At 37.7% G+C, this 25,867-nt stretch overlaps 5 protein-coding genes across 7 annotated transcripts in view; 2 read left to right on the top strand and 3 right to left on the bottom strand.

The window, feature by feature from the left end:
- LOC125801464 (zinc finger protein 239-like) overlaps positions 1–25,867 on the top strand; it is a 98,411-nt gene that overhangs the window by 26,507 nt on the left and 46,037 nt on the right. The window lies entirely within an intron of this gene.
- Positions 1–25,867, bottom strand: part of LOC125801463 (zinc finger protein 239-like) — a 430,185-nt gene that overhangs the window by 393,386 nt on the left and 10,932 nt on the right. The gene's annotated exons all lie outside the window — the stretch shown is intronic.
- The window catches only part of LOC125801314 (zinc finger protein 271-like), an 85,260-nt gene that overhangs the window by 52,969 nt on the left and 6,424 nt on the right, over positions 1–25,867 (top strand). The window lies entirely within an intron of this gene.
- LOC125801544 (zinc finger protein 239-like) lies at positions 16–1,546 on the bottom strand (the record flags this gene model as incomplete). Its single annotated transcript, XM_049478367.1, has 1 exon — positions 16–1,546. A coding segment is annotated over one exon (1,101 nt), but the record flags the coding sequence as incomplete, so codon positions are not given.
- LOC125801416 (zinc finger protein 239-like) lies at positions 6,196–25,461 on the bottom strand. Of its 3 annotated transcripts, XM_049478118.1 has the most exons (5): positions 25,245–25,314; positions 14,304–17,415; positions 9,438–9,609; positions 7,854–7,952; positions 6,196–6,969 (listed from the first exon to the last, which is right to left on the bottom strand). In XM_049478118.1, exon 2 carries the CDS (start codon positions 17,267–17,269, stop codon positions 16,382–16,384), a length of 888 nt encoding a protein of 295 aa, XP_049334075.1. In that variant the 5' UTR covers positions 17,270–17,415; positions 25,245–25,314; the 3' UTR covers positions 6,196–6,969; positions 7,854–7,952; positions 9,438–9,609; positions 14,304–16,381. The 3 variants fall into 3 exon arrangements, 2 of the variants coding, with proteins under 2 accessions (XP_049334075.1, XP_049334074.1); XM_049478117.1 differs by lacking the exon at positions 7,854–7,952; XR_007438693.1 differs by lacking the exons at positions 7,854–7,952; positions 14,304–17,415 and having other exon boundaries at positions 25,245–25,461.

Raw genomic sequence — 25,867 nt, 5'->3', positions numbered from 1 at the left:
ATTTTTTGAGTTAACTTAACTTATTGGGTTTTACAGTGTAGAAAGGACATTAAAAGCATTCAAATCATAAGCTCTGACGATTTGGTCGAAATGTTTAGTTGCCAGCTAAGAATCCTACTCTAACTATCACATCTAAATTTTAAAGACTTCGTTTTTTCCCTTTTTCAGAACTGAACTCCTACCGTAACTACCTAAAAACTGAGCTCTGTCTCACGAAGAATGTCCTGGAATATTGAACATACAAAAAAAACATAACATGGAATGCAATAAACATGATCGCTGGATAAGATTAATTTTGCTGAACCTGTAAAATCCATTGTTAAATGCAGTTCATGTTTGTTTCTGGTGGAACGTGTCCCAAGTGAGAAAGTTAAACATTTGTGTAGGATAAGGTGTTCTGTCTGAAAGACTTACGATTTGCACTTTTAATTGCCTTCAAACTGATCTAAGATGGAGTTTTCTCTCCTGTGTGAATGCGCTGGTGTTTTTTGAGTTTACTCTGTTGAGTAAAACTCTTCCCACAATCTGAGAAATAAAACGGTTTCTCTCCTGTGTGAATGCGCTGGTGTTTTCGAAGATTATTCTGTTGAGTAAAACTCTTCCAACAGTCTGAGCAGTGATACGGTTTCTCTCCTGTGTGAATGCGCTGGTGTATTTGGAGAGTACTCTGTTGAGTAAAACTCTTCCCACAGTCTGAGCAGTAATACGGTTTCTCTCCTGTGTGAATGCTCTGATGTATTTTGAGATGACTCTGTTGAGTAAAACTCTTCCCACAGTCTGAGCAGTAATACGGTTTCTCTCCAGTGTGAATGCGCTGGTGTATTTGGAGAGTACTCTGTTGAGTAAAACTCTTCCCACAGTCTGAGCAGTAATACGGTTTCTCTCCTGTGTGAATGCTCTGATGCAGTTTTAGAGTCTCCAGTCTATTAAAACTCTTTCCACAGTCTGAGCAGTAATACGGTTTCTCTCCTGTGTGAATGCGCTGGTGTCGTTTGAGAGTACTCTGTTCAATAAATCTCTTCCCACAGTCTGAGCAGTGATACGGTTTCTCTCCTGTGTGAATGCGCTGGTGTTGTTGGAGATGACTCTGTAGAGTAAAACTCTTCCCACAGTCTGAGCAGTAATTCGGTTTCTCTCCTGTGTGAATGCGCTGGTGTTTTTTGAAACTACTCTGTTCAGTAAAACTCTTCCCACAGTCTGAGCAGTAATACGGTTTCTCTCCTGTGTGAATGCGCTGGTGATTTTTGAGATGACTCTGTTGATTAAAACTCTTTCCACAGTCTGAGCAGTGATACGGTTTCTCTCCTGTGTGAATGTGCTGGTGAATTTTGAGATGACTCTGTGTAGTAAATCTCTTTCCACAGTCTGAGCAGTGATACGGTTTCTCTCCTGTGTGAATGCGCTGGTGATTTTTGAGATTACTCTGATGATTAAAACTCTTCCCAGTCTGAGCAGTGATACGGTTTCTCTCCTGTGTGAATGCGCTGGTGTTTTTTGAGATCACTCTGTTTAGTAAAACTCTTGACAGAGTGCTGATGTTTCTCCATGTCGGGACTTGGCTTCAATTGTCTATTAAATGTAGCAAACTGTTTCAGCGTGTTCTGGAGATTCTTCTGGATGGCTTGTGCTTCACCTCATTCAGCAGTTTAACACTGCTCTTTGATAAATATCCTAGTTGTTGGTGATGAATTTTAGGAGAACATTTTCATTTCTGAGAAACACAAAGAAAAATGCCATTGAATAATAAAAAGCAGGTCAATAAACTTAAGAGAACTGCCTAAATCAGTTACACTATACAGACAAAACTACTGGGACATCTTCATATTACCATAAAAGGGGGGCGCTGGTGGTCATCTAGCCACCTGTTTAGCGCCTTTATAAGGACTGCCCACTGTTCAGACAGATTCTGTTCTGGTCTCACTAGAAACTGAGAACTTAAAGAAAGAAATAAAGAAAGAAGTAGTGATGTTACCCCTAAATCTTAAGCTTAAGCTTCTTTGGTGTGAACACTGTTGTGTCTGGTCTCTCAGTGGGGAGAAAATAAGCTTATTCTTACAAGTTCTCTCAGTGGGAGAAAGAGTTTATTTTTCTATGTTTTCTCTTGGTTTGTTTAATTAGGGAGTTAGGTTAGAGATTTGTATTTCTTTTTCTTTTCTTTGTTAGGTAAGTTTGTTTTCTTAATCTTTAAATTAGTTTTGTTTTGTTTATTATTTTTTTCTTTCATCCCTAACTGTTGCCTCCCCTTTGACCTAAGCCTTGTATTCTTTACAATTTGTTAAATAAACTAAACCTTTTGACTAACAGGAGTATGTGTGGTTGGGGAACCAGGAGGGCATGGGGGGCTCTTTTTTCTATGTTACAGGCTGACCTAGACCAGGTCGTAACACATGTGCCGAAAAAACAACACGCATTACTTTGAATCACAGTGCCTATGCTTGATTCATTCTACATTGATGACGTGACCAATGCTGTCCAAAGCTTTTTCCTTTACACTAGTTTATAAAAGATCTCATACATATTAACCAAACCTGATTTTTTTTTACAACTCCTGATAACAGTTCATTATTTTCCACCACATTAGCTTCAGGCCAACATTGATGGGCACACCTGAGTTCAAGACATGTTTTTTTTGTATATGTAGATCAAAATCCTTTGAATATAGTGAGAAAAAAAAAGTATTGTGTAAAAAGTCTGTGATTTGTCTTTAGATGGGAAAAGTCAGACTTTAGTCTGTTAAAAGTACTGTAGTCATGTAGTTGTACAGACAGCATAACACAGACTACACTGCTCAACATCACCAGACTGAAAAAGTTTTCACATGTTTAAATACTTTGATTTGATTTGAAGATATTGAGATACTTTGAATGATCCTCTGTGAAGAAGAAGAATAATCCAAATCGTGATCTGACCGGAGCTCTACAGCCAGTGTCATATCTCTGATAGTCCCATCACACTCTGTACTGCTGTGCTGTGAGGTCAGTTCAGTGCACTGTAGCATTAGCTTAACACCAGCAATATTCTAATTACTACACTTAAACAATCTCGTAATTCAGAGGGTCCAGTGATGTTTAGGAGGAAAAAGTACACAGATTAAAATGTACAGAATCCTAAACATGTGTATTTAACACAGAATGTGATAGAGGTGAGTTGTTGAAAAGCCAGATCATTTTTGCCATTTACAAAAACAGTTCAGACATGGAACCCCAAATATGGAAATACACAACATGTCACCAAATTCAAAATGACACAACTATAACTATAACAACTATAAAAAGGCCTACAGGCTCTTTTCACACGACTGCCATTTCTAATTGAAAGTGAGCCTGTGATGGGAGGAGGTAGAAGTAAGTCCACACTCAACAATGGTGTGGAGCACATATCTTCAGCTATTACCACGTTTAACCACGAACGATTTAGAAAAAAGGGCTGAAGAGGGATGTTTATTAACAAGAACAGTTTGTTAAAAGGACACAGCAACTGCATAGAGGAGTACATCACTAATATCGAAGGACTGTTAAGGTTTTAGCCAACATTAGCTAACCTTTTTAGAGTCGAGCTAGCAGCATTAGCAACACTGTTAAAAAAAAAACTCTAAAAAGCCTGGTGAACATTATGTACCTACATAAATATATAATTCTGGAAACCTTAGTTCTTTAAAAAAATTGTAAAGCATTAGCAGCACTGTTGACAAGTAATAACTAGCTAACATAGCTTTATTTTTTTAATTATATAAATTATAAATTATATTAAAAATTATTATAACTAGCTAACCTAGCTTTAATTTATAAGTTATAACTAGCTAACCTAGCTTTAATTTATTAGTTATAACTAGCTAACCTAGCTTTATTTTTAAACTTCATAAGTTATAATACATTATTATAATTATTATTATATTATAAATTATTACAACTAGCTAACCTAGATTTAATTTATAAGTTATAACTAACTGATATGGTTTTAATTTACAAGTTATGTGTAGCTAACCTAGCTTTAATTTAAATAGCTAACCTAGACTGAATTTGTAAGTTATAACTAGCTAACCTGCAGCATTAGCAGCACTGTTCATCGGGCTTGGAGAGTGGGGCTAGCGCCAGCTAGCTAGCATTAGCAAGGTTAGCTAAAGTTGGCTAAAACCTTAACACTCCTTCAATATTAGTGATGTACTCCTCTATACAGTTGCTGTATCATTTTAACAAAACTGCTCTTGTTAATAAATATCCCTCTTCAGCCCTTTTTTCTAGATCGTTCTTGGTTAAACGTGGTAAGAGCTGAAGACATGTGGTCCAGAACTGAACATTTACATTAATTAAATAAACAGAACCACAACATACCTGCACATACACAAAAAATAATCCCAAACGATTATTAAGCATCTGTAACTGCACATATATGTATAAAATATGAAACAAAAGTAAATACAGCACATGAACACACATTTTCAGGCTCAGTCACATGTAGTGTTTTGGTGCTGAAACAGCTGTACCTCAGAGCTGATAACCTGACCGGGGCAGAAATAATTAATTATTAGGCAAAATATGCTTTAACACCCGCTAAAAATGCACAGAAGAGTGACTAGAACTGATATAAGAGCTCATTTTGCCAGTAATTTTCTAAAAAATACTTATGTTTGCTTAAAACAGCACTTTTTCACGGAGCTCCTCAGCTCTGTTTACCTCCTGTGCTGCACTCAAGCTCCTCTGGAGCTACGGGGGGCGCGGAGGGACAATTAATAAAAACACGCAGTTCTCTTGTTGATGCAGAGAATTGTAGTTCAACATAAAATCACAGAACAATAATGACCTTTTTACTGTTACAACACATCAAACAACCTCCAACAGGAGAGAGAGAAACTTCTCCATACCTTCTGTAGTTCAGCTGATCCTGCACTTCCTCCGGCGCTCCAGCTACAGACCCCGGAAGTTCAGTCTCATCCGGGTTATGTAGAGCCCCGCCCCCTCTCCCGCTATATCACATTATACCCCATCACCGCTAGAGGGAGCCCGCAAGGGAGTCCTCAATGCATGGAGCTGAATGGAGCCAAACAGCTAAAACTCTCATTTAAAACACTGTATAACTACTTCTCTGGAGTTTACCTTTAATTTTACAAAGTAGAACAAAGTATTTCACTAAAATAGGAAAGAAAAAATACCCATATATTTCTATTTTCTAAAACTAATGTTTTTTATTCAGTAGATTTACTAGCATTACTGCTACGGATGCTGGACACACAGCACTCATTTAAATGATTAAAACTGCAGTTTAAAAAGTTTTAATAATTATCTCTGCTGTGAAGAAACAGTTATAGTTGTAGGAAGAAATTAGTAAATTTTTTATTCTATGAAGTATCAAACATTTATAAATTTTTATTTTGCTAAAATAATTTATAAACGTTTTATAAACGTTTGATACTTTTTAGAATAAAAAATGTTTATAGGTTTTTAGACATTTCAGACTGTCAAGTGGCTTGTGATTCAGAGCAGATTCTAAAGTGAGTTTTTTCCTCTATAGAGATTCTCTGATTGCTCCTGTACAACTCCAACAAACAGCACTTACTAATTACTATGGAAAGATCAGTGCCGTTGTGACATTGATTCTGGTAGAATTATGTTTTATCTAAATTTCATTTAAAATATTATAATTGCATTTTCTTTGCATTTACCTTGATGTCCTGCAGATTCTTGAAAAGGAGATTGTACTGCAGCAAATCTTGTTTGTTGCTCACCTTGTCTAAAGTCTTACTATTTATGTATTCTGAAAGCTTTCCATAAATTAAGGTCATTCACAGCTCCTCCCTGTAAAATCACTCTCTGACATCACAATGGACCATCCTGATTTCTGTATAGAAGGGTACTTCACACCTGTAAAATATTCGAAATTCATATGCAGATTTCAGTATTAAACTAATTATTTGTAAAATAAAGAATGAATTGTTTAAGAGTTTATTTGGTAATAGGATGACAAAAACAAGTTGGGGCATCACTTGAAGTTTACCAATAACAGTGAGGGCGAAGTTCATCTGGTACAACTTTAGCATTTATTACATACACAGTGTTGCAAATATTAGTTTTAAACGAATTTGTTGTGAAAGTGGCATGAATTTATGCAGCATTTTATGAGTGAGTTATCATTAATTCATGCACATAATACATCATCTGTCATTATGAATATACATGAAGTAAGCATGTCTCGTACAAGGTAAAAACCAAAGGATCCGCCAACACCTCATATAACAAAAATATTCAGCGTTAATTAAGTATCAATTCTTCATGAGTTCATGATGTTTGTGGACCTTAAAGTAAAGTGGTACAATATTCATTCTATAATACTGGTGATGGTAATGATGAAAAGACGGAGGAACCAAGCAAACATTCTTTATTGTTTTCAATGTGAACAGTAAACATGGATTAACTGGCATCTCATAGCAAAGCTTTAAATAAAAAAAATATTCAAAAAATGAACCAATAATAAAAGAGTGAGCCTGTTATGGGTTGAGGTCCTGTCCAGCATGTTTCCTGCCCTTTCTGCCCATATATATATATATATATATATATATATATATATATATATATATATATATATATATATATATATATATATATATACACACGTTTTATTTAAAGAACCCTTGAATAACCATTGTTTTAATTTTTTTTACAACACAGTGGCATCTCCTGCAATGGTTACATAACCTGAACACTGAACAACTGTTAACCATCACAGGAGAAACAAAGACGCGGCTTTGTTAATTCTTATAAATGTCCAGCAAGGATCCCTCTTCTTTTTTGAGAATTGCAGTAGCAGTGGGCTCCTGTTCACAGGAAGCTCCTGCAAACTTTTTCAGGAGGTTCTTTGGTGGAAGAGTGTCTGCCTCCATCCAGGGAGAAATGACCACAGAGACCCCACATCTTCAATGGTGACATCCCTCAGAGAAATGTCCTCTCCAGAGACAACGGTTCAGATAGAGCTCACCTAAAGAGAGAGAGAAAGAAAAAACACTCACAAAACAAGTTACCTTTTTACAGTCAGTCAAGATTCAGCAAAATATTTACTTTACACTAAAAATGTAAAAATACCTATCTGCTTAGACAGGGATCAAACCTAGTCCTAGACTACATATTCATTTTAATGAAAAACCTTAATTCTAAATGCTGCGTAGTCCAAGACTAGGCTTAATGTCAGGACTTGCCCGGACCACGGCCCTCCGACCACTAGGGGGAGGCCACACTACACCTCTGGCAATAATCAGGGTCGATTGACGACAGCTGTGTGCAAGCTTTAAAAGCTGGGCTCAGATGCACCCCAGCCCAGATTCTTAACCCTCATGTTGAGAGTGAGATCACGCCAGTTTGTTGAAAAGAAAAGAAAAGAAAAGAACACACAGTGAAGGCTGGACCTGTTCATCCAGAGCAGTCCACTGTGTTTCTGTTTATCTCTTCCCTGAGAAGCCTGTTGTCCTCTGTGCCTTTCCCCTTTTTTCCAGTGGTCTGTAGCCACCCTATATCTTTCTTTCCTTGCTGTCTTTTCCTCTCCACTCCCTTCTCTGAGTGAGAGAGAAAAAACAAATAAATAAATAAATAAAAGAGAGAAATAAAAATAAATATAAGACCAGAGATGTTCTCCCTCGTGTTTGGACTTTCTTTGGTCTCATTTCTCACCTACTCGTCCTACTCTGTTCTAAGGGCTGCCACGGTCACACATGCCATGGTGGCGCAGTAAGATTATCCAGCGCATTCAGCCCCTTCTCATGGCTCGTGGGGGTTCAAATCCCGGAGCACCACGTGATATTGTTGTTATTATTATTATTTTTTTTTTTATTACGTTTGTTTTTCCCAGTGAAAAGCTTTGCATCTTACAGGGCAGTGACCTCTGTTGGTGGGTAAATGGTCTCCATGTCCAGCTTGACCTCAGTCCTCAGACACACTCAGTGCAGGTGTGTGGAAGAAACCTGAACCCTGTGCAAGAAGCATTTTTGGCGGTTAAGGCGGTTCTTCCTTAATAGAAGCATTTTTAACGATGTATGTCTCGCCTTCTTTAAATAACTTCTTTAAAAGTGCTGCTTTAGATATAACACTACATAAAATTAGAAAACCTGGTCTAAAATAATAACAATAAAATGTTTTAAGATGTTTATTTGATTTACATTACAACTTGGATCAATCAGACACTGTTTCTTGTGCATATTATAGTGAAATCGGCAAAACTAAGGTTTTAAGCTTCCCATATAGTCACTTTTAACAGTATATAATGATGGAAAAAAATTGGATTTCAAAACATATGCTGAAGATTTGCATACGGTTGTCAATTTAAAGTGTCCTGCTCAAGAAACATGTCACAAGCCTCTTATGAAAACACATAAAAGCCAAAGAATTATGAACTTGCTCAGTAAAAACAAGATAGTTTCTCGATATTACGACATGTTTAAGATATTTATTTTCTGTGGCAGCAATATGCTTCGGTAGTAACGGTAATTGAAATTACAATTTGGTTATCTGTATAGCTTATTAGCAACTTAACCTAGATTATCGGCACCACGCAGGGTGCGGAACCAGAGCGTTACAGCTGTATACTGGATTGGAGCATTTTAGTCATTCATCCAGAAAAAAAATCTGCATGTTGGGCAGATGCAGGGCAGATTACAGCAAAACTTAGGGTCAAACTTGGCGCCGTAAAAAAAAAAACTTGAAAAAATAGTAACTTGTTTCTGATTCCAAATTAACAGCATGTGTTAACAATTTAACGTTGACAGCCCTTAAAATTTCAAATTAAAAATCACAGAAACAATGACCTTAGAATCTGCAGTTTACAGTGTGAACTCTTCAATCCAGGAGAGAGCAGGTCCGCTTTCTATAGTCTGAACTGAGACTGGCTCCGGAGCGTTACAACTGGAAACCGTACACCAGTCTTCTCTGTTATTGTCTTGTCTGTGTTGGAGTGTTCTTGTCATTCAGCCAGAAAACAATGGATGGGGGTGGGGCAAATTACAGTGGAAGTTGGGGTCAAACTTGGTGGTGTAATTTGCGTAAAAAATAATAATGTTGACACATTTTATTATTTCACAATTTTCATCTCTCTGTATTATACTACTTCTTAAATCCCTACTCATTACATTCACAATGACAATTGAGAGTACATATACTAAATTCAGGGGTGCCAATAAGTCAATTGTGATTTTACTTCATGTTAGAATGCCTGGTCTTGTTATTTCTCCTTGGGCCTGATTATGCAGTTTTCTTTTGTATTTATTCTGTAGATGCAGTACCATGACAAATTAAAAGGCATGGAAAAGTCTGAGCAGGGAAAGATTTTTGGGCTCCTCCCTTTTGCCAACCTGGAAAAAATATCCTGCGGAGACCAGCCTTGCACATTCTTCTGTGTAAGTTAGTTTCTTAAGTTAATCTTTAGTTAAGTTTTGGTCTGTGATAACCTGAAACACTGACCTGAGAATCTGCAGTTTACACTGTGAACTCTTCAGTCCAGCAGAGAGCAGTCCCACTCCTGAGTCCTGCAGGTCATTGTTACTGAGGTCCAGCTCTTTCAGGTGGGAGATTTCCAGGTTTAAAAACTGATTCCAGATTTTCACACTTTACTCCAAGATTACGTGAAGCTAGTCTGAAAAATAAGAATAAATGAATGATTTTAAAATAAACTCAAATAAGAATATTAGAATGGATTGACAAAAATAGAAAACAGAATTAAAGTGTGAATTTTATTGTCTGGTAAAAGAACTGATATTTCTTTATACTGAAATAGTTAACATGCAGAAAGCTCCACTTTACTGTGATCAGTGTGGGCATGTAGCTCACCAAAAGCTCTGGGACAGATTATAATGAGTTAAAATAGACTAAGGCTGTATTCGGAATGGCATACTACTATACTGCGTATTGCATACTGCACAAGTATGTACTGCATACTACACACTGCCCAGTATGTAGTATTTGGTACTGTAACACTTTTGATTGTAGTACCCTACACGGTCCTGCTGGGACACACCAGTCTCTGTAGTGCTCCGAATTACTCAAGAGTGAGTTGTAAACAGAAAGAACATGAAAAATGTCCTACCTTTTCATTATTAAGACTAATTAGATCTACATACTGTCCAGAACAGCAATTGCTGCTTTTATTTTAGAGTTTAAAGGTCACCTTCCGTCGTTTTTTCTTTCATTTTAAAATGTCTAGTTGTGGTCTCTAGTATGAATGAATGACATGTGAGCCGTTTTTTTGTAAAAAAAAAGTGCTCAGGTGTCTCTGTATAGCTCTTTTTTAAAGGACTGTTTTAGGGGTGTGTCCAAAATGACCGGATTCCAGCTTTGCTCATGAATATTCATACATGCAAACAGCATGCAAATATCTCTCCTCTGATTGGCTAGGAGCACTGCGACGCCCCTCCACCGCTCTGCCGCTCACTGCCTCCCACCTCCTAACTGATGAGCGGTGATGTTGCGTCGCTTCAGCTCCGCCTCTGGGAGTTTCTCGAGCCAAGGTGGGCTGGTCTGTGAGTTTCTGCCTACGTAGGCAGAAAGATAATTCAAAATTCACCCGTTTTTCGGAGGGGGGATTTCTTTGCTTAGCTCCTGCAGACAATGGGGGCTGCAAAACAGTTTAATGTGCAGGTGTACACATTCAACTCGGAGAGACCTACTGTATTCCACAAAAAACAAGAAAAATCGGATTTTCGCGGAAGGTGACCTTTAATGTAAGTGCAGTTAACCCAATTCTAACAACCATTTAGCAGCAGCCCCCACAACCCAAGTATGTTCCAGTTAAATATGTTTTCCTATTTATTTTAGTAGATTACTATTTTCATCCATGTAAATACCAACAAGAAGAACACATTTAAACAAACTCTCATTCATATTTACACAATCTCAACAATAAAAGAAATGAGACACGTTGCACAAGTGAAACAATTTTATTAATTTGTATTCAAATCACTCCCTTATTTAAAAGAAAAATATGTATTAAAACTGAGGGAATTATTTATTAAATCAACAGAACGATTTATTAAACGAAGGGAATTATTTATTAAAAGAACAGAACAATTTATTGGAATTATTTATTAAATAAAGAGAACGATTTATTAAAACTAAGGGAATTATTTATTAAAGTAACAGAATAATTTATTGGAATTATTTATTAAATAAATAATAACGATTTATTAAAACAGAGGAAATTATTTATTAAGAAGAATAATTTATTAAAACTGAGGGAATTATTTATTAAAATAACAAGATAATTTATTAAAACTGAGGGAATTATTTATTAAGCAGAATAATTTATTAAAACTGAGGGAATTATTTATTAAAATAACAAGATAATTTATTAAAACTGAGGGAATTATTTACTACATCAAGGCAGCACACAGCGGAGGGTCCCAGCCGCGGAGAGCGCTCGGACGAGGCAGCGGAGGGTCCCGGCCGCGGAGAGCGCTCGGCCGAGGCAGCGGAGGGTCTCGACAGCGGTGAGCCAATACTTTCCAAAATAATTCCCTTAATTAAAAAAATATATATATTTCCATAATTCTCTCGCACTCGCCTCCATCTTGTTTTTTCCTGAAGCGAGCTGGAGAAGCCAGTCGCAATGCATGTTGGGATGCAGTACACCGCGAAGATAGCTCTCCGTGCACACTGCGGAATCGGAGCGGAGTAGTACACCATCCGGGTACCTGTAGTGCACTACAGATCCTCAGTTTGGTCGCATACCGCGTACTGCATACTAGCTTTAGGCAGATTTAGTACGCGAGTAGTATGTAGTATGCCATTCTGAATACTGCCTGTGTAAACGTTTAACTAATCAGAAAGAGCATGGCTTTTTGGAGACTGTGAATTTATTCTATTTTCCCAGTTAAGCTCTGGAAAAAAGACACATTTGCTCACATATATTTTAGAAATAAATACATACACTTGAAAAAAGAAAGAAAACATACCTCTATATTTCTAAAACTAATGTTTTTATTCAGTAGATTTAATAGCATTACTGCTACTGATGCTGGAGTTACACACAGAACATGTTTAAAATGATTAAAACTGCAGTTTATAAGCTTTAATAATTATCTCTGCAGTGATGAAACAGTTCTAGTTGTTCTGTTTTCGGGAAATTAATAAAATTTTCATTCTATAATGTATCAAACATTTATTTTTATGTTGTTTTTTAACATTATTAATGTTTTATACTTTTTAGAATAAAAAATGTTTGTTTTTATACATTTCAGACTGTCGAGTGGCTTGAGATTCAGAGCAGATCCTGAACAGAGTTTTTTCCTCTATAGAGGTTCTCTGATTGCTCCTTGCTTCTCTACAACTCCAACAAATAGCACTTACTAATAATTACTATGGAAAGGTCAGTGATGTTGTTAGAGTACCTATTGTGACATTGATTCCAGTAGACATTTTTTTAAATCTAAATTTCATTTACATTTTTGTTGCATTTACCTTTTTGATGTCCTGCACATTTTAACAAAACGAGATCTTTTGCCTAATTTTAACTCACTTGATGAATATTCTACAATCTTCAATAAATGTGCCTGTTTTAGGCACTGATCATGTTTAACAGCCTCTGCTCACCATTGATAACAGGTGAAAGACATTTAAGAATCTCAAGGGCGTAGGAGCGGGCTTGATATTGGGGGGGACACATTTGCCAATATGAACCCAAGCCCACCCTACAGTTTCCTAGAACAACATTTGTGGAAATTACTAATTAATGACTAATTAAAAGTACATTATTATTATAAGGTGATTTTACAACCTAAACATGTTACTCCACGTTACAGTTACTGTTAAAAATTATGCATACAATGTCTGAATTATATACATATGACAAAAATTATCAGTTATCACCTAATATTTATAATAATAGATTTGTTTATTATTTTTTATTATTATTCTTATTACTATGAATTGGCATTATAATTCTGTCATATATTTACATTTTCTCCTGCGCTTTTTTTTCTACTAAGAGCTCTTCTTAAGATGTTGTCCTTTTATGTAAAAGAATGTAACTTTACGTTTCATAGAGATTTTTATAAACGTCAGGACATGTGGTCTTACTGTGAACTACAAATGAACAGAAGTCAGGTTACAGCAGTGTTTCTCAGCCCTGTTCTTACATATTCTACTGCATATTAACACTGTTCTGCATATTCTAGAGCTTCCTCTGCTTTAAAGGCATTTAATAAAGTAAGTGGTGGTATGATGTGTCTAATACACTGCTGGATATACATAATGATTGATTTAGGGTCTAGAGGGAGCTAAGGGATTTGAACAGGTAAACTCAATAAAGAAATGTTTATTAGCTGATCAGTTAAATCCGCTGGAAAACACACAATTTAATTTTAAGAGCAGTGCTCAGGGTTAAGAAACTGCTTTAAACTACTAACATAAAGTACTGTACTACATTCTGGCTATCCACTACATCCAGCTTCTAGATAACTAGTTAGCTAAATGTATTTTCGTTCATTATAGCTTAGAGTAAGTCCTGTAATCCTAAATTAATAGTGAAAGTGATTATCTGATCAGGTACAGGTCAAGTTGAACATTACATATATAGCTGTTTTTTTCTTTAACCTTGACTCCCAATCTAGCTAATTCCAAAGTTTAGGTAACTCACTAACACAGCTGCAGTTTATTAATCACAGTGGGTTTTGATCTGTGTGCTGATTCAAAGACGTGTGTTTTTAACCAGCTCTCAGAAACATATCATCACAGTTGAAGTGGTTAGCCTACCGTTACCTTTCTTTTAGAAAAATCTCCGTATATCCAGATCTGTTTTAAGATCAGCTGAAGCGGCTGCGTGTCCCGATCTCGCTGCTAAATCTCACAGTGAGGGGGAGGGGCTTCCCCCAACAGCACACTGCCGCCACGCGCCGCAAAACCAGCAAGCTGATTGGCTGTTTCTACTGAGAGGCGGGACTTAATACCTGAACCGGCTCCGTGATTGGTCCGGTCTGTCTCCTCATAAAAAGTACAGCTGATCTGAGTGAAACGATATAATTTTTGGGGGGGACAAAACCACCTGTTTCTAATATTGGGTGAGACATGTCCCCCCCATCCCCCCGGTTCCTACGCCAATGGATATATAATAGAAAAGACAAAGTACTTCATTGAGTCAACACATATTGTACTAAAATCTTGATAGATCAACACATTCACAACCCAGAGAGAAAGAAAGAGAGAGAGAGAAAGAGAAAAAGAGAGAAATAAACTAAAGCCAGTCGAGGAAGAGAGAGAACCCTTCAGACTTTATCCAAGCAGTTATACATTTATGCAATTGACATGTGATTGGACAGAAGTGATAAACATGATTACGTCTGGAGACTCCAGTTAACAGCTTGTTGTCCAGTTTCAATGACCTCCTCACTGGACCCTCTGCAGTTTGCGCATCGTCCGAACAGATCAACAGATGATGCCATGTCTACTCCGCTCCACCTGGCTCTCACCCACCTGGACAACAAAGACTGCTATGTTCGAATGCTGTTCATTGACTTCAGATCAGCATTCAACACCATCATCCCTCAGCACCTGATCGGAAAACTGAGCTTGCTGGGCCTGAGCTCCTCCCTCTGTAAATGGGTTTTGGACTTTCTGACTGAGAAACCACAATCAGTCAGGATTGGAAACAACACCTCCAGCACCACCATACTGAGCACCTGCGCCCCCAGGGCTGTGTGCTCAGTCCACTGCTGTTCACTCTGCTGACTCGTGACTGTACTGCAAAGTACAGCTCATACCACATCGTCAAGTTCGCTGATGACACAACTGTTGTTGGCCTCATCAGCAAGAACGACGAGTCAGACATTCAGAGAGGAGGTGCAGTCGAAGCAGTCCTGCAGCACAGCGTCTCCGTCACTGGGCCACACAGTAATGGTCTTCTGTGTGGGTTTGGAGTGTCGCAGTGGGGCATGGTATGTGGGGACCAGCATGATAGAGATGTGGTCAGAGAGAAGCGGAGGAGCTGTAGTCTGCCCAGTGAAGCTCAGGTATTATTGTCCATAGTTGCTGTTTTACTGAACAAACTGTCCTTAATCCTCAAAAGTTCAGTTCTGCTACAACTCACACGCGTGGGGCACGTGAAGTTGGGTTCAGAACCGGCATAAAAACAGCTCAAAATAGGGTGTTCGCTAGGAGCGTGAGAGGCCGTTGCACTACTGCGCACCGCCATCTTTTCATTCATCTTTTTTTCACCGCCATCTTTTCATTCATTTGGTCAGTAAAATTGCAAATGCTGTGTTTGGATATTTAGCAAGGCTAGCTACTAATAAAAATGGTCAATATCTCAAATGTAGAATTTGGTAATTAAGTGTAGTTGGTGAATGACACAACCCACAAGCATTCACAATAAAAAAAACTTTACAGAATACAAGTTAAACACATGCTACTCTACCTTTGGAAGTAAATGTATATTTAACCCTTTTAAGCCTGAACCATTTAAAAAATATTTCTCTCTGAATTTCAATCTGAAATTGACTATGTTTCAATTCAACACAAATACATTTCACACTGGATTTCTTCGTTGGGCACCTTTGAGCATTCAACAAATAATAACATAAGACAATCTCAGGCCAATAGGTTTCATGTCAAACATATGTTGAGAAAACACAATAAGATTGCAGATCTGCAATCTAAAAGCCGTTTATTAAAACAAACAGATGAGTAAATATAGAGGTTAAGCCATACAAAGATAATAGTTTGCAGTGGATAAAAACAATTAAAAACCACATGATTTGGATATTCTTAGTAAATTTGTAGATTTAAAAAACTTCAGCAACATATAATATTCAATAAGAAAAAGATAAGTGAGTATAAAACTTGAGTAATACAACGACCAAATATCCATCTATATCTCTCTATGGTAACAGATTTTTAATCAGAACGACTGAACCATAGACAAACGAGAACACCATCAGAGGGAGTGAATGAGCCTGCAACCTTACAGCGCTACACAAGCCTGGAGGAGGTTGATTTCAGTTTGGGAACTACAGCTGACCATTTTATTTAACCTCTGGAAAGGATTTTGTTGGCCTCTCTGCAGGGTCTGGATGCTCCTCCGGTCCACACGGCAGTACCCGGCACAGTGTCGTCTCTCTGTGGCTCTGGGTCTCACTTTTGGGAGCTCTCAGTGTCCATCGCTCAAACCCAAAATACCTCTCCTTCTTCAGAACTGAACTCTGTCTCACAAAGAATGTCCTGGAATATTAAACATACGAGAAAACACAACATGGAATTCAATAAACATCATCCCTGGTTAAGATTCATTTTGCTGAACCTGTAAAATCCATGATTAAATTTAGTTCATGTTTGTTTTTGGTGGAACGTGTCCCAAGTAACAGAGTGAAACATTTGTGTAGGATAAGGTGTTCTGTCTGAAAGATTTACGATTTGCACTTTTAATTGCTGTGGGACAAATGTGGGATAGTTTTCTCTCCTGTGTGAATTCGCTGGTGTCGTTTGAGATCACTCTGTGTAGTAAAACTCTTCCCACAGTCTGAGCAGTGATACGGTTTCTCCCCTGTGTGAATGCGCTGGTGTGTTTTGAAATGATTCTGTTGATTAAAACTCTTCCCACAGTCTGAGCAGTAATATGGTTTCTCCCCTGTGTGAATGCGCTGGTGATTTTTGAGTTTACTCGGTGTAGTAAAACTCTTCCCACAGTCTGAGCAATGATGCGGTTTCTCTCCTGTGTGAATGCGCCAGTGTTTTTTGAGATTACTCTGATGATTAAAATTCCTCCCACAGTCTGAGCAGTAATACGGTTTCTCTCCTGTGTGAATGCGCTGATGTATTTGGAAAGTACTCTGTTGATTAAAACTTTTCCCACAGTCTGAGCAGTAATACGGTTTCTCTCCTGTGTGAATGCTCTGGTGCAGTTTTAGAGTCTCCAGTCTATTAAAACTCTTTCCACAGTCTGAGCAGTAATACGGTTTCTCTCCTGTGTGAATGCGCTGGTGTCGTTTGAGAGTACTCTGTTCAATAAATCTCTTCCCACAGTCTGAGCAGTGATACGGTTTCTCTCCTGTGTGAATGCGCTGGTGTTGTTGGAGATGACTGCCTTGATTAAAACTCTTCCCACAGTCTGAGCAGTGATACGGTTTCTCTCCTGTGTGAATGCGCTGATGTATTTTGAGATCACTTTGTTTAGTAAAAATCTTCCCACAGTCTGAGCAGTGATACAGTTTCTCTCCTGTGTGAATGCGCTGGTGTTTTTTGAGATTACTCTGTTTAGTAAAACTCTTGACAGAGTTCTGCTGTTTCTCCATGTTGGGACTTGGCTTCATTTGTCTGTTAAATGTATCAAACAATTTCTGCGTGTTCTGGAGATTCTTCAGGATGGCTTGTGCTTCACCTCTTTCAGCAGTTTAACATTCCTCTTAGTTAAATATCCTTTTTGTTGGTGATGAATTTTAGGAGAACATTTTCATTTCTGAAAAAACACAAAGAAAAATGCCATTGAATAATAAAAAGCAGGTCAATAAACTGAAGAGAACTGCCTAAATCAGTTACACTATACAGACAAAACTACTGGGACATCTTCATATTACCATAAAAGGGGGGCGCTGGTGGTCCACTAGCCACCTGTTTAGTGCCTTTATAAGGACTGCCCACTGTTCAGACACTCTTGATTCTGTTCTGGTCTCACTAGAAACTGAGAACTTAAAGAACGAAATAAAGAAAGAAATAGTGATGTTACCCCTAAATCTTAAGCTTTGAGGCATGTGTTACAACCCTATAGGTCATAATTGCTGATTATTGTTTTTTTTTCTTTCTGTTTGAGTGTGCCTTCCTACTGCAGGTTACTGTGTGATGCCATTTAACCAAACTGGTTGGTCACCACCAGGGGGAACCAACTAGGGGTGGGCGATATGGCTCTAAAATAATATCACGATATTTCAGGGTATTTTTGCGATAATGATATACTTGGCGATATAGGAAAACTAAAATAATTAATTAATTTCAGGAATATAGTATAATAGTATAACAGAATAATCATAATGTGGCAAAATAAATAATATAGCATAAAATAATATAATGCAGCAAAAAATAGTGCAGAATATTTAGTGCATGCATATAAACTGCGAACTAAATCAATTATACAATAAATACACCTAAAGCTTCACAGTAAATAATAGACTACTTTTAAGACAGAACAGCCCTATTATCACGATATGGATTTTTAATATCATGATATTTCTATGTCACGATATATTGTATACGATATAATATCGCCCACTGTGGGGCCCTAAATTAGGATATTAGTGATCAATATATGTTATATTACTCATATATTAGTACATTTGGCCATATGTGAATGAGTTCATTGAGTTCTGTTAAAACTCTGTCTGGCTTTCCTCAGTAAGGCCCAGTCTGTACCAGGTGCAGCTGGGATCTGAGGGGGAGACAGACAAGAAAGATGATAATGACTGGCCATAGTTGGAAAGTACCCAGAAAAGCTCTTCATAACGGCTAAGAAAGCTTAACCAGGTTCATTAGTCATACAAAGTGTCTCAAGAGGCCCAAGGTCAGTCTTCTCCCACGAGAAAGCTGGGCAGGTGAAGGACAGGGTTTTTAAAAAAAACTGTACCATGTTGATTTGTCCACGATTAACTCCAAAAAAGGGAACATGACATGATGCCAAGAAATGGGGCCGGAAGAATCCTCCCTAAAACTGAATGTGTTTGGTAACGATTATATTCAACCAATGTATAGTTATATAATGTTAAAAGGTGGAGCTTAAAGCCCCCACCGTTGTTCACCCAAATACTGTATAAAAAAGCATGTATTCCTTTGTGTTGTCAGAAGACTGAAGCTTCCTGACCCTACCTGGCTGACTTCAAGAACAATAAAAGATCAACTTAGAACTTCGTAAAGACTCGTCTTCTCCTTTCTTTAAACTTAAGGCACTCGTCTGTTTTTATCTTCTTTCTTTTGAACTTAAAACTATATTTATGCATGACTAGATAGATTTAGAGCTCATTTAAGCTAGCCCAGGCTTCCCCTTCTGGGAGGCCTAGAAGAGTCGTGAAATAACCGCGACACCACCCCTAGAACCAACCATAAAAGGGAACAGGAACAGGAAGTGCGAGGGTGGTGCTTGGCTTCCAACATGGCTCCTGTGTGTTCCTGGTTCCCTGCCGCATGGTCTATGCAAAGTTTGTAGCCGGTTAAAGTGTTAGAAATAAGCTGATGGTAAAATCATGTTCTTTGGTTCTTTGGTCTGGTCTCTCTGTGGGGAGAAAATAAGCTTATTCTTACAAGTTCTCTCAGTGGGAGAAAGAGTTTTTTTTTCTATGCTTTCTCTTGGTTTGTTATTAGGGAGTTAGGTTAGAGATTTGTATTTCATTTTCTTTTCGTTTGTTAGGTAAGTTAGTTTTCTTAATCTTTAAATTAGTTTTGTTTTGTTTATTATTTTTTTCTATCATCCCTAACTGTTGCTTCCCCTTTGACCTAAGCCTTGTATTCTTTACAATTTGTTAAATAAACTAAAGCTTTTGATTAACAGGAGTATGTGTGGTTGGGGAACCAGGAGGGCATGGGGGCCTTTTTTTTCTATGTTACGGGCTGACCTAGACCAGGTCGTAACACATGTGCCGGAAAAACAACACGCATTACTTTGAATCACAGTGCCGATGCTTGATTCGTTCTACATTGATCACGTGACCAATGCTGTCCAAAGCCTTTTCCTTTACACTAATTTATAAAAGATCCCATACATATTAACCAAACCTGATTTTTTTTTACAACTCCTGATAACAGTTCATTATTTTCCACCACATTAGCTTCAGGCTAACATTGATGGGCACACCTGAGTTCAAGACATGTTTTTTTTGGTATATGTAGATCAAAAACCTTTAAATATAAAAAACACAAATGAAAATTTGGTGAGAAATGTAAATGTTATTGTGATTTTTACCCAGAAAAACTGCAGCTCCACATCAATGGCTTAACTGATTTGTTTACTAAGTCAATATAGTGGACACGGTGGCAAATCACAGCAACGGTTTAAAGCCCAACTTCATCTGCAGAGCCAGAGAGCAGCATAAGCTCTTCACCAGCAGATTCAGAGCAGCAGCTCCAAGACCTGCTGCAGTTTTACAGAGGCTAATGTTACCCAAAATTTCATCAACTCTAACTAAAGCCTGTAAACCAGCTATCTGAACAAAATGAATCTTGTTTTTAGTATTTGTCCATTAGCTCACTCTAGCTTATGAATGAACATCCACCTTAAATATCATCACTTCTTATTACTTGTCGTGGAAATGTAGCTATATGTTTAGTGAATAATAACTTCAACATTTCACATAGTGTTTTTGTTTTTTCTGAGCATGTATTATAAAAAGCAGTGAGCCTGGTATGGAACGTATATGCTTTAGAGAGAGAGAGAGACCTCTCAACCCACTCTCATGTTTTTACTTCCTACAAATGAGATTATTTTACGTTCTCCCTCTTCAGAACAAAGTAAAAAGCCTGTGAGATAAAAAAGTATTTGTGTTTTGTCTTCAGATGGGAAAAGTCAGACTTTAGTCTGTTAAAATACTGTAGTCATGTAGTTGTACGGACAGCATAACACAGACTACACTGCTCAACATCACCAGACTGAAAGAGTTTTCACCTATTTAAATACTTTGATTTGATTTGAAGATATTGAGATACTTTGAATGATCCTCTGTGAAGAAGAAGAATAATCCAAATCGTGATCTGACCGGAGCTCTACAGCCAGTGTCATATCTCTGATAGGGCTGAACGATTTTGGAAAATAATCTAATTGCAATTTTTTATCTATAAATTGCGATTGCGATTTAAAATGCGTTTTTTTTTTGTCTTCTCAAGTATTTTTCAACAACAGAAGAAATAAATCAATCTGTTTAATAATAAACAATGTCAGATTTATTTAAAGCACAGATAACAATAAAGCAAAAAAATCTATGCTTTTCCTTTTCACCATTTGTTTTTTTTATAGAAAAATAAATAGATATAGTTTTTCCTTTTCCCCATAGGCATAAATGTAAACGCACCAAAATGCGCATCAATAAACCACGCGAGCAGCCTGTGTCCTCTGATTGGTCAGAGCTGTCTGACACGGGAGTACATTAAATATAAATATACGAAAAAAGTAAATACAGCGAGAATATTTTGTGTTCCAGCGCAAATATCTGTGCTTTAACACTGAACGCTGAAACGCTGCACTTTCAAACACAGTGTTTCTACGTGCAGAGCAGATTTATACATAATAAACAGAGCAGTGAATGCAGCGCGTGCACGGACACAGTGTTTGTTCACAGCTGTGGTAATTAGCGTTATCTGGCTAATATATTAGTTTAAATCAGGGGTCTCAAACTCATTTTTGCCGAGGGCCACATTGACATATTGGCTGTCCTCTGAGGGCCAGATGTAACTTATAAATGTAATAAAATGTAATCAAATGTAATATAAAATGAATGTAATTACTCCTTAATGTTAAATAACTCTCAATATACTATTTATTCAATCAAATATTACAGTTGCATGGAAAAATGGTTGCTTGGTGCTCTATTAACATAAATCCTTTTAATTTGTCATGTTATGAAATCCAATAACTCCATCAATCAAGAACCAAACTATTCAAGTGAATAGAAATTACATCAAGTACAAGTTATATTAACTTTGATCAAAACGTTTGATACTGAAATAAGGCTTAATAAATATAAAATCAAAAATTGTGAGCTGTGACAGATTTAGCATTTCCTCAGATTTAGCAGTTCCTCATCCAACCACTAGTGGGAGCTGCAGCTGCAGCACCACAAGCCCGCAGTCTTTGCTTAGTCAGAGCTACAGCCCAGCCACGGGCTACAGGACTCAGCTGAGCCAGTCTGGAGCGTTTTTAAAATTTTTAAGTTCTTCTGTGTATGAAATAAAATAACCCCACTAACCGGATAATACAGCTCTCTACAGTTCATCTTTCAGCCCAAGCAGCTAACAGCAGCAGTTCAGAGCAGCCGTCACGGAGGCACTGCTCGGATTACATTATAAACAGGTCAGTGAGCACGCTGCTAACCTCATGATGTTTATAACTACTGAGTTTAGTGGACCACGGCTGCAAGGTTAGACTGTTGAAGGCTACTGGAGAATATTAACGCTTGCAACGCAGCGTAAGCAAAAAAAAAAAAAAAACACACACACACACCAAAATACAAGTTAAGATAAAATATGAAAACGAACATAATAAAGCATAAATAATTAAATTGAATTGCGGGCCAGATGTATGTTTATTTTGTTAACCCGTGAGGGGCCGTATGAAACCGCGCCGGTACTTTGAGACCCCTGGTTTAAACTATGCTTGCTTTATCATCAGTTTGGCTCAAATAAATGGCTTATATTTAATAGCTGGGTCGGATCGAGACCGGATCACGTTCTCACCACAAGCACACCGCTCCAGAGTTCGTCCGAGTGCGATTACTGTTTTTACACCTGCTCAATCGAACCGCACTAAAGTTGCAAACGGACCAGAGTTCGTTTTAACCGGACCAAACCGTGCTGGTGTGAAAACGCCCTAAAGTGCGCTGTGTTGATTTCACTTCTCCACCTCCCTGCCTCCTGCTCGGGTATGCTCCGCTCGTCCTCGGCTTGACTCGCTCCCAAGTCACGTGACCAGTCAAATCGCAGCCAGTGCGATTAGAGAATCGCGTTTTAAAATATCGCGAGATTATCGCAAATGCAATTAATCGTTCAGCCCTAATCTCTGATAGTTCCATCACACTCTGTACTGCTGTGCTGTGAGGTCAGTTCAGTGCACTGTAGCATTAGCTAAACGCTAGCATTATTCTAATTAGGACACTTAAACAATCTCGTAATTCAGAGGATCCAGTTATGTTTAGGAGGAAAATGTGCACAGATTAAAACGTGCAGAATCCTAAACGTGAATTTAGCACAGAATGTGATAGAGGGGAATTTTTAAAAGGCACATGCTATTTGCACCCGGGTGTATGCAGCAGTGTGTGCTATTTGCACCCGGGTGTACATAGCAGTGTGTGCTATTTGCACCCGACATTATGGTTTTAGAAGAGATTAGTACTATTCTTTTGTGTTTTGTGACAAAACAAATTTTACTTACAGATTATTTTACAAGAGGTGAACATACGTTTGTTTGGGATTATGGGGTGGACCTCAAAGTTTCGAAGTCAACAGTGTTCGATAGATAATAATTCTCACACTCTGTCTTAAATATTTATCTTAAAATGTAGAGTTAAATTGAGTGATGGGCCTTTTATACATAAATAATAACCAAATTCTGCTTACCAATTCCTATGGTCTCTGTTTCCCCATCTGTGAATTTGCGCCTTTTCGCTCCCTCGCATTCATTGGTAGACATGCGCAGATGAGTTCTCTCTTTTTTTTTTTTAATTAAGGGGTGAAAATAGCCTTGCTGTGTGGCACGTGCTATTTGCACCCGGGTGCAAATAGACACTCCGTTTTTAAAAAGCCTGTTCATTTTTGCCATTTACAAAAACAGTTCAGACATGGAACCCCAAATATGGAAATATGTCACCAACTTCAAAATGACACAACTAAAAAGGCCTATAGGCTCTTTTCACGGGGCTGCCATTTCTAATTGAAAGTGAGCCTGTGATGGGAGGAGGTAGAAGTAAGTCCACACTCAACAATGGTGTGGAGCACATATCTTCAGCTCTTTACCACATTTAACCACGAACGATCTAGAAAAAAGGGCTGAAGAGGGATGTTTACTTACAAGAACAGTTTTGTTAAAAGGATACAGCAACTGTATTGAGGGGTACATCACTAATATCGAGTATTAAGGTTTTAGCCAACATTAGCTAACCTCGCTAATGCTAGCTATCTGGCGCTGGCCCGACTCTCCAAGCCCGGTGAACAGTGCTGCTAATGCTGCTAACCCGACTCTATAAAGCCTGGTGAACATTATGTAACTATATAAATATAATATTCTGGAAACCTTAGTTCTTTAAAAAAAAAAAAATTCTAAAGCATTAGCAGCACTTTTGACAATTAATTACTAGCTAACCTAGCTTTAATTTATAAGTTATAACTAGCTAACCTAACTTTAATTTTAAAATATATAAATTATAAATTATTATTATATTCTAAATTATTATAACTAGGTAACCTAGCTTTATTTTATACATTATAACTATCTAACCTAGTTTTAATTTAAATACCTAACCTAGGCTTAATTTATAAGTTATAACTAGCTAACCTGCAGCACTGTTCACGGGGCTTGGAGAGTCGAGCTAGCCCCAGCTAGCTAGCATTAGCGAGGTTATCTAATGTTGGATAAAACCTTAACACTCCTTCGATATTAGTAATGTACCCCTCTGTACTGTTGCTGTACCCTTTTAACAAAACTGCTCTTGTTAATAAACATCCCTCTTCAGCCCTTTTTTCTAGATCGTTCGTGGTTAAACGTGGTAAGAGCTGAAGATATGTGCTCCAGAACTGATCATTTACATTAATTAAATAAACAGAACCACAACATTCCTGCACTAACACAAAAAAAAAAATAATCCCAGACGATTATTAAGCATCTGTAACTGCACATATATCTATAAAACATGAAACAGAAGTAAATACAGCACATGAACACACATTTTCAGGCTCAGTCACATGTAGTGTTTTGGCGCTGAAACGGCTGTACCTCAGAGCTGATAACCCGACCGGGGCAGAAATAATTAATTATTAGGTAAAATATGCTTCAATACCCTCTAAAAATGCACCGAAGAGTGACTAGAACTGATATAAGAGCTCATTTTGCCAGTAATTTTTCTCAAAAATACTTATATTTGCTTAAAACAGCACTTTTTCACGGAGCTCCTCAGCTCTGTTTACCTCCTGTGCTGTATTCAAGCTCCTCTGGAGCTACGGGGGGCGCGGAGGGACAATTAATAAATAAAAACACGCAGTTCTCTTGTTGGTGCAGAGAATTGTAGTTCAACATAAAATCACAGAACAATAATGACCTTTTTACTGTTACAACACATCAACCAACCTCCAAAGAGAGAGAGAGAGAGAGAGAGAGAGAGAGAGAGAGAGAGAGAGAGAGAGAGAGAGAGAGAGAGAGAGAGAGAGTGCTGAGCAGAGCTCGGAGAAGATCCAGTGCTGGTGGTGTAAATGCTGCAGATGCTGAAGGTGCTGAAGGTGGTGTTGATGTGGGTGTAGGAGTGAATGTAGAACAGCGTGATGGAGGGAGAGAGAGAGAGAGAGAGAGAGAGAGAGAGAGAGAGAGAGAGAGAAACTTCTTCATACCTTCTGTAGTTCAGCTGATCCTGCTCTTCCTCCGGCGCTCCAGCTACAGACCCCGGAAGCTCAGCCTCATCCGGGTTATGTAGAGCCCCGCCCCCTCCCCCGCTATATCACATTATATCCCATCACCGCTAGAGGGAGCCCGCGAGGGAGTCCTCAATGCATGGAGCTGAATGGAGCTAAACAGCTAAAACTCTCATTTAAAACACTGTATAACTACTTCTCTGGAGTTTTCCTTTAATTTTACAAAGTAGACCAAATAATTTCACTAAAATAGGAAAGAAAAAATACCCCTATATTTCCATTTTCTACAACTAATGTTTTTATTCAGTAGATTTAATAGCATTACTGCTACTGATGCTGGAGTTACATACAGAGCTCATTTAAAATGATTAAAACTGCAGTTTATAAGCTTTAACAATTATATCTGCATAATGAAACAGTTATATTTGTTCTGTTTTGGAGAAATGAGTAAAAAAAACTATAAAGTATCAAACATTTATTTTTATGTTGTCTTTTTTTTACATTATTAATGTTTTATACTTTTTAGAATAAAAAAAAAATGTTTTTATACATTTCAGACTCTGTCGAGTGGCTTGAGATTCAGAGCAGATTCTGAAGTGAGC

The sequence above is a fragment of the Astyanax mexicanus genome, chromosome 4, assembly GCF_023375975.1.
Source record: "Astyanax mexicanus isolate ESR-SI-001 chromosome 4, AstMex3_surface, whole genome shotgun sequence".
Classification (NCBI taxonomy): Eukaryota; Metazoa; Chordata; class Actinopteri; order Characiformes; family Acestrorhamphidae; genus Astyanax; species Astyanax mexicanus.
This window is presented reverse-complemented; position numbering and strand designations above follow the sequence as displayed.

Coding starts and splice junctions, on each gene's coding strand:
- LOC125801416 (XM_049478118.1), bottom strand. CDS start 17,269: ATGAAGCCAAGTCCCAACATGGAGAAACAGCAGAACTCTGTCAAGAGT.